We start from the raw sequence: 12,690 nt of genomic DNA, 5'->3' as shown, positions 1-12,690 counted from the left end.
ATAATTTACTTGAAGTTTTATTGCGACTGAGGGGCAAAATAAGACACAGACACAGACACAGCAGTTTGGGTTGAACAAAGGGCCACTTTATTAAACTATAACAAAACCCTTTTTCAAGTGACCTGCAGAGGGGAAACCTAGATGCGGGAACTGTCTATAAGCAAGCAGCTTGCCATACAGCTCTTGGGTGACCAGCTCCTGCTGGGGCAAGGGCAAGCCCATCTGCTTACCCCTTACCCCGGCCACACATTGTAGGTGAGCAGGGGGGCCTTCCTACGTCACCACCCCCAGGGCTGTACAACTCTGGGTGGATGAGGTAAGTTGGCCCCAAAAGCAGCCCATATCCTGCCCTCGAGCCGTAAAGCCCTGAGAGACAGGCCTCTGGAACCGCCAATCACCTCCAAAGATGCCTAAGGTGGCCACCTAGCTGTCCTTACCTATTTCCCTTCCCGCACCTTCCCACCACAAAAGGGGGACAAATCTATATTTAGTCCCCCTTTACCCTACTGCTGAGAAGCACCTCTCGCAGACATCTCTGCAGGTCTCCCAAGAAAATGTTCCCTGCATCCAACAGGTGAACGCCATCGGCCCTATAAAGCTCAACCCTCGAATGCAGTTTGTGGGGATGCGGGATAGCGAACCTCCATGCTCCAGAAGTGCCAACAGAATCTGCCAACTGACCTTCTTTCATGCCTGATCTATCCCCTTTGGATGTTTGACCACAGCAGACGTACCAAAGGCCAACTTCGCCTTATCAACTACATGTCTACACATGCCCATCAACGGAGGACCTTGCCCTTAAGTAACCGAGGTCATTCCCACCCAGAGGAACATGGAAGCATGTCTGACCACAGCAGACAACCAGGGACCATCCTTGCTTCACAAACTGCATGTCCTCACATGCCTGCCTACTGAGGGCCTTGCCTCAAGTAACCGAGGTCATTCCCACCCAGGGGAATGACCACCACATGTGGAACCGTCCACCCTGAACCATGCTGGAACAATGTGGGTCGGAGCCCATCCCAGTGCATACTCTGTTGACCCAGCCACCAAACCGTGGCCCCCGTCTGGGGCCCAACTGTGAATCAACGTGAGCGTGCCGCCACAAGGCGAGCCCATAAGATCATGCCAGGGCTGCAGAGTAGGCTGCGCATCTGCTCCGTCCCCATCCAGCAACCTGCCAAAACAGAAACAATTGTGAACAGTTGGGTCCTGGACCTCCAGGCTCGCTCCCGGTGTTAATGTATTCCATACGCCCCACAATTACACCTTCCGATGGTCTGCATCTGCGTTCACAACCCAAGATACACTGTGCCAGGTAGGTATCACCACTGCCGTGTAGGCAACTTGAATTCCAGAGCAGCAGGTCCCAAACCCCTATGGGGTCCACTCCCAGGCCTTACGGCGCTAAACCAAAACTTTGTGAGGGAGATCTCTCCTCCTACCTATCAGACAAACAGGCCTGGAGCCTTAGGTATCCAAAAACCTTGTAACACACTCACAGGGCAGATGTCCAGACCTGGGGCAGGATAAAATGATGGCATGACCCTCGTACCACAGCTATGGTCAGAAGGCACATGAGGCTAGCTTTGAAAGGTGATGACTACAGGGCACCCCCCTGACTAATAATCCCAGGCTGGTCAGTTGAAAGGGGGGTGATGATCAGGGGTATGTGGGTGGTTCCCAGCCCAGCCAGCCAGCAAATGACATAACCCAAGTTGCCCGAGTAGTCCTGAAAGCCCCCTGCCTTGGCCCTAAAGGACAGCCCAGCCAGCTTACCTCGTAGCCCAGTGCAGACGGGTATCCACTCCTACCATCCATGAGGAATTCCAGCACGTGATTCACAGGAATAGGCAACACCTTCGCATAGCCCTTGCCGGCCGTGAACTCCTGGGAATCCCTTCCTGCCTTCTGATAGCTGCTGAGCATGCTGGGGCAACAGACAGGCTTATAGCCATCTCTGACTCTGCTCCCCAATCTCCCAATGTGTAACTGATTCCATGACAGTGCATCAATAACACTATTGTCAATACCCTGCATGTACCATGCCCCAGAACAGAATATTAAAACATGGGCCCTGGAGAACAAAGGAACAGACAATGGCCACAACCCTAGTGTTCCTAAATATAGGGAAGTTACAAACCTGGCCCATGGCCATGTTATCGCGCCAAAATGGACAGGAGAGTTCTGAAGCCTCTCTGCCCATAAGTCGAATTCCAACACACTGGAAGAGATTAATGAAAGGTAAAATCCCTAGTTAACTTCTCCTGAATCCAGGCCTGCAATCAGCAACCATTGCATCCAGAAGTCCCAAAACAACTCCAAAACCAAATACCCCAATGCATCCAATGGACTTCCAGTTCTAACTCCTGGAGTCGGTCCTTCTTCCAAAATGAAACACCATTGAAGCTCCGCAGGAAAGAGGGCCACACAACCAGGTTGGTGCATAAGGCAGCCGTAATCCTGAACCTGTGGTAAGGCTGCGAAAGCCCTACCATGGCTTCATAAACCCACCGTAAAGACCCACAATACCTGGAGAACAGAAAGGAAATCCTTTCCTGGCCTCTGAAAACTCCAGGATCATGATCTGCAACAGTTCAAGCTATTCCTCGGGCAGCCTACAGCCCTGGGCACCAGGCCCCCAGAGTCAATCCTGGTGCCCAGGAAGGTTAACACCAGGGCAGGATCCTCCATTTTCCCAGCTGCTAAGGAAACCCCCAGGTACAAAGCCATTCTATAAACTGTGACATCAGGTGCTAACATGCACCCAAAAATCTGCCCTACCCATGAACAGCAAATCATGCAGATCATGCCCCACTGCTTATGGGCCCTCTCGTCCTCTGACTGCCCCTTCCAGGAAGGAGCTGAAGCGCTTCATGCGAGAAGTAGAGCAGCCCATAGGTAATGCTCTGCCACATAGAACTGACCGAAAGGGAAAACCCCAGTGGCCCAAAATCCCCACGTGTAACAGCAGGAGATGAAAGACAGATTGGATGTCACACTTTCCCATAAGGTACCTCTGCCACAGGCGCGCACCATGTTAAGTGAAGTATAGCGCACCGTGCATTGACTATCTGGTATGAAGCCATTACTGACTGATCACATGGGTATGACAGGTGGTGAATGCCACTTTGGGCCCTATACCGGGGGGGCATCCTGAAAGCAGAGGTAGGGGATGATGGGAAGGGGCCAAGAACCCTGCCCAATTGTACGTCTTTATCCATCTTTCTCTGGACCATTGCGTCCATGCCCAAGACAATTTTAAGATTGCGGGCCATAACCAAAGTGAGCCTCCCCAGAAACTGGGCAGTCTGCAAGCAAGATCCATAGTACCTCCAGCTTAACAGAGGAGGGACACTTTCCCTGAGCAGTTTCTGCTGGGTGCTTCTTCTTATCACTTTGAGGGCCACTGGCCTCACATCTTACTGTTTCACATATCCTTCTGTCAAGAAAGACAGGAAATAATTCATGCGTAAGTACACTTTACCAGCCACCATTTCATTGCAGCTCACCCAGTTCCCTTAAAGCACAGATACTGAGGATATGTTGCTATCCCCATATTTAGCCCACTGCAGTGGCTTCCTCCTTGTGGGTTTTCAAACCTCTATCAGAATAGATGTTCAAAATGCAAAATTAGCAGGCCATATCGATTTCCCATAAATGATATAATTCCTAGAGCAACAGACGCTGAGGATGTGTTGCTGTCACCACTATGTGGCCGCACTATAGCAGATTACTCATTGTGGATATCAAAATAGATGTGCCAATGCAAAAGATGCATGCCATATGTAATTTCAGGTAGATGATATCGGAAATCCTAACCAAGAAGGGTTTGTTGTTGTGGTTGTAAAATCCTCAGGAAGGGGTGAAGATTCTGCCTGGACCTTAAAAGGCATCCCCTGTGTCAATAAAAGTCTAAGATCCTGTAAAATGAGGATAAGAGCCTATTAGGCAAATTGGCTTTGCTTTTTATTCCTATCCTCCAATCAAGCCACATTATCACCTGCTAGACCTCCTATTCCTTGCAGAAGTTTGCATGCAGTTCCATTAAATATAATCAAATTCAGATAAATGCCTCTTCTGTCTCAGAGTTAACAAGTAACTTGAAATTGACACCTGGATGCAAAAGGATCTCTGTCCCTTAAGATACAGCAATTTAGACATTTTCTAGCAAACTGTTATCTCTGCACACCATTATTACCCAAATATGAAAGGCCCAAAGGCCAGAAAAGCTCACCAGGCCCCACCAATAGACCACAATGTACTATAATAATCATAGAATTAATTACCTCAAACCTCATATATGCCAGGGCCTAACAAGAAGTTGTGCGTAATATATGCCTGGGCCTAGCACGAAGTCATAAACCTTACCAAAGGGCTCCACCCCCCCCAATGCAGCCACCCTGCAATAAATACAATGAAGTACCTCAAATCTAATATAAACCAGGATTAGGAACCAACCTGTGTATATATGTGGGGGGGCAGGCCGGACCACCCGCAGGGGTAGTCAATCCCTCCCCTATATCCCCACCACTTAATAAGAACACTGTGTGTGGGCTATACCAGGGGGGAGAGTTCTTAGAGGGAACTTAAGCCAGAAAAAAGGGGGTGCCAGGCCAGCAGCCCAAGAGGCCTAATTGCTATCCCCGTTAATCAACCACTCACTGGGTTGGGAGCCTAATAAAAGCCTGCACCACAACAGGTGTGTCAGGCCCACCACCTAAAAGGCCACAGCACCACCACCCCAAAAGCCGCCACTTGCTGGGGGTGGGCTATGCCTGCACCCCGTTGCTGAGGGCCCCGCCTCACGTGCAGTGTCACGCCAAAACAGCCCTACACGCTGTCACCGCCGAGGGGGGCATTACTCCAGCCTGCCTCAACCCCCCCTTCGAGCCGTAGATCACCTGCTTCCGAGGACTGTCACATCACCGCATGTATTTGCTTAACTCTGGTGCCGCTTGAGTGCGGCACCGGCCCCCACCTCAGGGGGAGCAAACAAAACACCGGCCTCACAAATGAGGCCCACTTAGCTGCCGCCACCACCGCCACCACTCCCAAAAGCTCTGAGGGTTGCCGCCGCCACAGAGAAGGCAAGGGAGGGTTGCCGCCGCCACAAGAAAAGCCTAGCTGCAGTGAAAGGATCACCGCTGCCACAAGGCCTTGCTGCGTGACAAGCGTCACTGCTGAAAACCAAGCCGCACTCCAAAGCCTCACCACCGCTGCATCCAAACTCAAAAGTTGCGCACCAAGAGGAGAAAGAGGAGGGGCAGTGTGGGCTTTAATAAGCTCCTGGCGCTCCGCCTCTCCCACGCCGCACACGCATATTATGTGCGACACGCGACGTTTCCCACCTTAAACATGGAGACTGTGGCATTGCCCCCAGCCGCAATTATGCTCGGCCCGTCCAGGCTGCGCGTGGGCGAGCGGAGCAGCATATGTTTTGCCATTTGTATTATGCAAATAGCTTTAAATGGCCTCTTCTTTGACTGATAAAAATCAGCTAAAAGTTACCGCAGGTAAAAACATAAAACCGGCCTTTGAATTTATTTATTTATTTAAAGATTGTAGTTAGCAATATGCCAGTATGCAAGAAAATAAATCTTAGCCACAAATAATTTGCACTGCGATACATGTGTAATTGCTTCATAAATCAAAGCTGTCCTTCCTGATGTTTATTTCACCATGCTTTAATGAGTTATGTCATCCTGAGTAGACACTGAATCTCTATAAAACAGATAAATTACATCATTTTTTCTTCTGTTATCATAACAGCAATATAGAAAGAAAGTTGTTGTGAAGAGCATATTGGGTTTATTTTGTTACATATAGATCCAACTTGCATGCTACAGCCAGGAAAACCTAGCCCTCCAAACATCACCAAGTTTTCCACAGGTGAAGGAAATCTTCCTACAGATGTTGATGAAGTTGCTAGGAGCTTTTGTCAGGATGTCTTGATAAGGGCCACAAGACTGAACCTGGACCTCTTAATTACTACACCGACAGATGGATACCTCCCTCTCTTTCTGGCACTAGAAACTAGTGGAGCCACTTTCTTCTTTATGATTTTATTGTTTTTGAAAAAATTATTTGCTAGCCTTGTGCCAATTAAGAGTAAGCTGTGTCCTACCAAATAGAGTTTATACTAGATAAAATTTATCATGTGTTAAACTTGCCTCTAGACTGAGTATCATGTTCAGAGAATTAGAAATCTCCCACTTAACTGTAATAGAAGATTCACACAACTAAACTACCACATGAATAACATGAGCATTTACATTTTTGAGCTGATAAATGTATGCTATCCTGCACTTTCCTCTCTACCTATAGAAGTCCATATCTCCCCCCTATTACTTATTTGGCATGCAGATATTTATTAATTTACCATAAATCGTATGCCAAGATAGATAAGGCATCATTGCTTCTCAGCTGAATTGGACAATTTATATCTCTGTGTAAATCAGCAAAAAAAAATTTTAAATTAAAATCTGTCAGTGGAACCAAGCAGTTCTGATAAGAATCTGAATTTTACATATTACTCATTCACCACCCCCACGGGGGAACTATTTTGCAATGCAACTTTCAGGAGATATGCTGTTTCATTAACTATGATGCTGCAATTGTTGCAAATCTCCTGTCAAACTCAAACTGTTAACTAAAAATGCTGATACTATGAAAAGATTGCCAAAGAGATGAGGGTGTGCAAGACTGACTGGCTACAATTAGGACAGAAGTCCCTTGAATTCTCTAATATTCTCTAAGAATGTGGGGGGGGCAGGGAAAGTCTCACTTCATGCTGGAAGCACAAGCAGCAGGAATCTTGCTTGCTAATCCACCCTCCCCAATGCCTTAGAGCAAAATGACAAGCACACAATGGTGTGTATGGTGAAGACATAGATAGAGGTGGTCAAGATTACTGCTCCAACCCTTAAACTATGCACTTCAAAAGCCCCTGCACATTCAAAAAAATAGAATCCCAGATTACACATATAGGGTCTGTTCACAAAGTCTATTGAATGCATACTGGATAGCAGCAGGATCAATAAGCACAATCTTTATCCATGCACATTCACTATAATTGCCATGTTGCATGAACAGTCTCACTCTCTCTTCATTTCTGCCAGATCCTAAATGTCAAAAAGGGCAAGATTCAAGCTGCCTGACTTTATGAAAAGCTCAACATAAAGCAAGACAACAGCTCGTCCTGACCTCAAGTACTCTGTGACTGCACAGTACTATGCCCGGCATACAAGAAAAAGGGGAAGTAACATTTCATTCCAGCAGTTACCAGACTTAAATCTATAATTGTAACCAGTGCCCATCTGCGACCACCTTTGTGAATGACTGCTCCAAATCCTCTGCCATTCCATTTTATCCATAAACACTATTTTAAGGCAGCCACAATTTGTTTTCCTACATTTTATTTGTCAAAAAGTTTCTAAAGGGTACATCCTAGTTCACTACAAAATGTTTCATGAAAAAATAGGAATCTTTAAATAAATGATACAAATTAAATAAGTGACAAGTTATGTATGACACTGGCCTGATTCACACAAAATGGTAAGCCAAACTATGACATGAACATGCAGACTCCCAGAGATGAGCTCACAGCCAATTTAATCCTCCCTGCTATTTTTTTTACTCCTGTGCCATGCTGAGCTAAACCGAATCTGGGTTTATGGTTAAGTTCTGTCCTCCCTAACCATGAGCTGCAGCCAAGAACAAACCTAAGCCATAGTGTCACTTGCCACACTGTGTAAACAAGATCATTGGCTGCTTTCTGAAAATAAACACTGCCAATTTAATGCTAGATTTTAATATCCTTAACAAAGTCAGGTCACACACATCAATATACTAAATCAATAGATCTTGCAGATAAGCCAACCATCTTTTAGCTTTTTAAAGAGTTTGTTACTAAAAGTACAGCACACTTTAAAAAGTGTCTCATGTAATGTTTATGTCTGATCAACCAAGTTGAAGATCCCAGACTGAGCTAAGTGACATGTAATTTTAACAAAAGTAACTGAAGTAGTAGAAAACAAAGTAAGATCTTTTCTTGAATGAGAGATACTGCAAGCAGTCAATATCTAATTATTGTACATCTTACTTTGTCAGTTATTTTACTGAGATAGTTGTTAGACAATCTACATGGAACATGTACAATAACAACTTTTTTCTGCCCTGTAATATTGACAGAAGCTGAAAATAAACTTTGCTCTAACAATAAAATGCAAGATTCAATTCCTCCTTTTTTCAAGTTATCAATATTTCAAGCAGTGCCTCATTTTCCATCTACACAAGTGGTTGTTTTTCTTCATGTATTTCTCAAATGCTTTAAGTTTAATGAGAGCAAGTGTTTCAGTTTCAAATGCTTTACGTGTTGAAAATTAAATCAGCATACGGTAGCCACTTTGAGAAAACAGTCCATAATAACACTAGGGTTGTATGAAAAACTTACAGGAACCTCTAACACCTGTTGTATTTTTAGTTCTTAATTTTGTAATGACAACAGACTCAAACAAAAATATCCTAAACAGAAGTGTTTTACCAAAAGCATAAGATGCTGGGGAGGACAGACATGCAATGCAATATATTTTACCTTTACAGATTGGTTTATCACCCCAATGTAAACTAGGCCAGCATGAGTAAAACATGTGTACAGACAGTATCATTTGAGATTCTAGGTGGGCAGCTCACATGATTGAATGCTCCAGACAAAATCATTCCCTGTACATTGGTAATGCATGTCATGGGAAAGGGTTCTAGTTCAGCTCTCTTTCTGTCATGCCAGGTTTTCTGTGTTTGTAACACATATTTTGTTAAAAATATCTAAGAATTTAAAAATAAAATAATAGAAGCTAAGAGTACTATGAAACAATGTTAACCTGCTTTCCATAAGGACAACTCTCTATGCTCACCCTCTGTTAGCGCTTCATCCAGGAACAATTTTAGCCGCCTGCTTCTAAGTCCAAACACTTTTCCTGCTTCATGTAGAAGCCCTTGATATGCGAGTCCATTCTGACCAACAGGGTTTTCCATTAGAAGAGTTCCCAGTAGTCCATTCAGACACTCTGTAGAAAACAAGTTATTATGATTCTCAACAGAGCAAAGACACACACAAAAGTTTACTTTGTATCCCACAGGCACACATTTCTCCTGTACCCTTATAAAATTTTGATGTCAGCCTCACGCTGTACTCCTAGATCCACTTACTTAGGAGTAAGTCCCATTAAACTCAATGGCTTTTGAGCAGGCATGTATAGGATTGCACTTTCATTCATTATTCCACACCGTGAGCATGGCTAGAAGTTAACTGCCTGGTATTAAAACAAGTATATATAATCTATAATATATAGCATATGTTTAAAACTATATGATCTGCCTCACAAGACCTTCTCTCGGTCCCACCAGTTAAGACAGCTAGTCTGGTGCGGACCAGAGAGAGGGCATTCTCAGTTGTGGCCCCCACCCTCTGGAACTCTCTGCCATACGACCTTCGCCATGCCCCCTCCCTGGTAGGTTTCCGCCAAGGATTGAAAACTTGGTTGTTTCAGCGGGCATACACGTCTCCTAGATAATTTTAGTTTACAGTGTATAGATGTAGGTTGGTGGATTATAATTGTTTTATATGTTAAAACTGTATTATATGTTGTATTTTTAATTATGTACGCCGCCTAGAGTGGCCGTTCATTCGGCCAGATAGGCGGCCTAAAAATAAAATTTTATTATTATTATTATTATTATTATATAAGATACAGTTCCCTTTGCCTAGGACAAATTTAGAACACCTACAGAATTTGGGTAAACAAGATCAAATTTATAACTCAACCTGCTTAAGACATGAGTAGTTTATGCGTACATGCCATGAGAGTGTCAAACAAATACTTCTTGAGTAGCAGCTGGTCTTGTCAACCATATCGTCAAATCCAGATATTATTTACTCTTGGTTTTGTGTGTCTTATGGAAATCCCAGGCTCCTACTTACTATTGCCTTCCCTTCCCGATATCACTTCTTCTCTACTTTCTCTCCAATATTATGCCCTCAAGAGAAACTGCTACACACTGAGTCCTTTATGATATCACTGTTTGGGGCGGGGGCAGGAAGAATGTGCCTGTGCCTGTTTAATCATATGAACGTGGGTCATATATAACCACAGCAACTGGAAACAGGAAACCATGCCCAAGGCAGCCACGCACTTGGCTAGATTTCAAACAAGGCCCAAGATTTAAATTGCAATAAATAATTTGATCTTGTGTCATATGATTAGGAAAATTACCTTGTGGTTTTGCATTCACTAGTTGTAAATTGATATACTGACAGAGGAAGCCATCAAGACTGTTTAGGGCTGGCACTGACCCCGCAGTTATGTGAAGCATCTTTCCATTGAGACTCAGCAAGTCAGTTTGGTTTTTCAGTTCTGAAAAGAAAAATAAGATTGTTATAAGTGAACAATCATACAGCACTCTCCCCGTTATCACTTGATATGGGTCTGCTGCTTTCAGGAAGCATGCTTTCATTTTCAGGACGCAGTTTTCAGATATTCATCTTTAAGCTGGAAACATATGCAGTGAAGGTTTGCACTGTGAATATTTATAGTTCAGTGTACATCAGGAAATCAGGGCTGGCCCCAGACATACTGGGGCCCTTGGGCACAAGCCTGCCCCAGACCCCGGCGCTCCCCTTCCGTGATTCGTGGCATATATCCAATATGTAGGAAAAACCACAACTGACCTACGCACACGCTTCAGAAACCACAAATCAGCAATCTTAACAAAAAAAGTGGAGCAACCAGTTGCAAAACATTTCAACACTGAGGGTCACAGCCTGTTGGACTTTTCCGTAACAGCTATAGAGATGCCAACAGATCCAGCAGCATTGACTAAAAAGGAGAACCTTTGGATATACTCTCTGGACACATTGGCACCACATGGCCTGAACCAGGAGGACAGTACCAGCATCACTTAGCTTCTGCAAATGAAGCCCCTCTGAGCATAAGAAAAAATAAGATTAGAAACCATCCTTTGACCCACTTGATTGAAACTGCCACCTGGCCCTGACCCTCCCACATTGCAAAGTCAGGGCCCATTCTTTAAGTTACCAGGCTGGCAAGGTTCTCATCCTGTCTTGTTCTGCAAGGGTAAGTCTTATCTCACTAACCTTTTAGAGTGGCAACAAGCATATAGACAGAGGTGATCCTGTTGACATTGTGTACTTAAGACTTTTAAACAGGTTTTCTCACCAAAGACTCCTGAGTAAGCTGGATCAGTTACTGATCCATAAGGACAAGAAACAACTTGGACGTATGTTTTTAATCTTGTTCATAATAGTAGTTAGGGGTGAGCAGTGAGATAGTCAGGTTTGCTTATTTAACTCATTATTAAATTTATATCCTGCCCTATCTCCCAAGGGAGTCCAGAGCAGCAAACATGATGATACCAAATTGCTCAGGGTGGCTAACACAAAGTGGGAATGTGAGGAACTCCAAAAGCATATCTCTAAATTGGGTGAATGAGCAGTAAAATTGCAAATGCAGTTCAACTGGGGCAACAAATCCTAATTTCACATATATGCTAATGGAGTCTGAACTGGTGGAGTCTGACCAAGAATGAGACATCGGGGTCATAGTGGATATCTTGAAGAAGTCGTTGACCCAGTGTATGAAAAAAAGGACAGCAATTGTCCTTTCTTCAGTGCATAGTTATGCAGCAATGCATACTGATGTAGGCCTCAGACCAGAATTCCAAGCTTGAGATCATTCTTTATTATAATAAAACTAAAAGTGGTGTGGACAATTATGGCCAAATACACTCAAAATGCATGAACCAATAGTGGGATTTTTCAAATATGGTCATTTAAGCAAGGAGATTGTTTGGAAGCTGAACCATCCATGATGTTGTGATCATTCCAAAAGAAATCTATCTAGTAACCTTAGGTCTCAATAAAAGGCATGATTTTTTAATCTTCAAATGGAATCATGCTTAGTAACTTCTATCAGTTATTTATTTTGCATGGCTTTTGAGGGTACATTTGACTTCCAGATAGCAGATTGGTAGTAATTTTTTCTACCAAAGATGGTTATGGAGGATAGAAATTATTAATGGAGACACAGCTTTAAGTCTGGGCAGGGTTTGACAAGTTGGGCAAATTGGCAAGGGAAAGATAGAGGTCAGAACTGTATGCAGCATTGGTGTAGGGCAGACATTATTCATGTTGGCTGCATGCTATCTACAGGATCAGAGGCAGTACATCACTGGGATGGGGAGGCCTACTGCACTCATACCCACCTTGGGCTGGGTACTGTAGGAACCAGGATGCTGGACTAGATAGGGTTTTGATCTGTTCTAGCAGGGCTGTTGCGGTCATTCCAGGAAACGAAGGGCTATGAAACAGGTCGGACAGTGGAAATGGCACAAGTCTCAGAGGAATGCTGATTGAATACACATACGCATAATTGTGTCTACTGCATGGTGGTGTGGGAAGGGAAGGTACATTTCACTGCCACCACTGCATCCTTGAGTAGCTCTCTAGCAGATGTTTTCAAGGTTGTCTGAGGTCTTTTACATCAGGCTCAATCAATGAAGCAGTAAGTACTTTGGTTACCCACTGTGACCTGTTTGCAAGACACTTCCGAGGATAAAATCTCTCAACTTCACAGTGACCTCGATGCTGTTATTATAGCAAATACAGATGAA

At 44.2% G+C, this 12,690-nt stretch overlaps 1 protein-coding gene across 5 annotated transcripts in view; it reads right to left on the bottom strand.

Moving 5' to 3' along the window:
• IARS1 (isoleucyl-tRNA synthetase 1) overlaps nucleotides 1-12,690 on the bottom strand; it is a 159,600-nt gene that overhangs the window by 5,211 nt on the left and 141,699 nt on the right. For all 5 annotated transcript variants that reach the window (XM_061618077.1, XM_061618075.1, XM_061618079.1 and 2 more), the window contains 2 exons: nucleotides 10,275-10,415; nucleotides 8,916-9,068 (listed from right to left, as the gene is read on the bottom strand). In XM_061618077.1, the coding sequence (XP_061474061.1) occupies nucleotides 8,916-9,068; nucleotides 10,275-10,415 (294 nt within the window). The remainder of the gene's footprint in view (nucleotides 1-8,915; nucleotides 9,069-10,274; nucleotides 10,416-12,690) is intronic.

The sequence above is a fragment of the Rhineura floridana genome, chromosome 3, assembly GCF_030035675.1.
Source record: "Rhineura floridana isolate rRhiFlo1 chromosome 3, rRhiFlo1.hap2, whole genome shotgun sequence".
Classification (NCBI taxonomy): domain Eukaryota; kingdom Metazoa; phylum Chordata; class Lepidosauria; order Squamata; family Rhineuridae; genus Rhineura; species Rhineura floridana.
The sequence above is the reverse complement of the archived record's forward strand: the minus strand, read 5'-3'. Positions and strand labels throughout refer to the sequence as shown.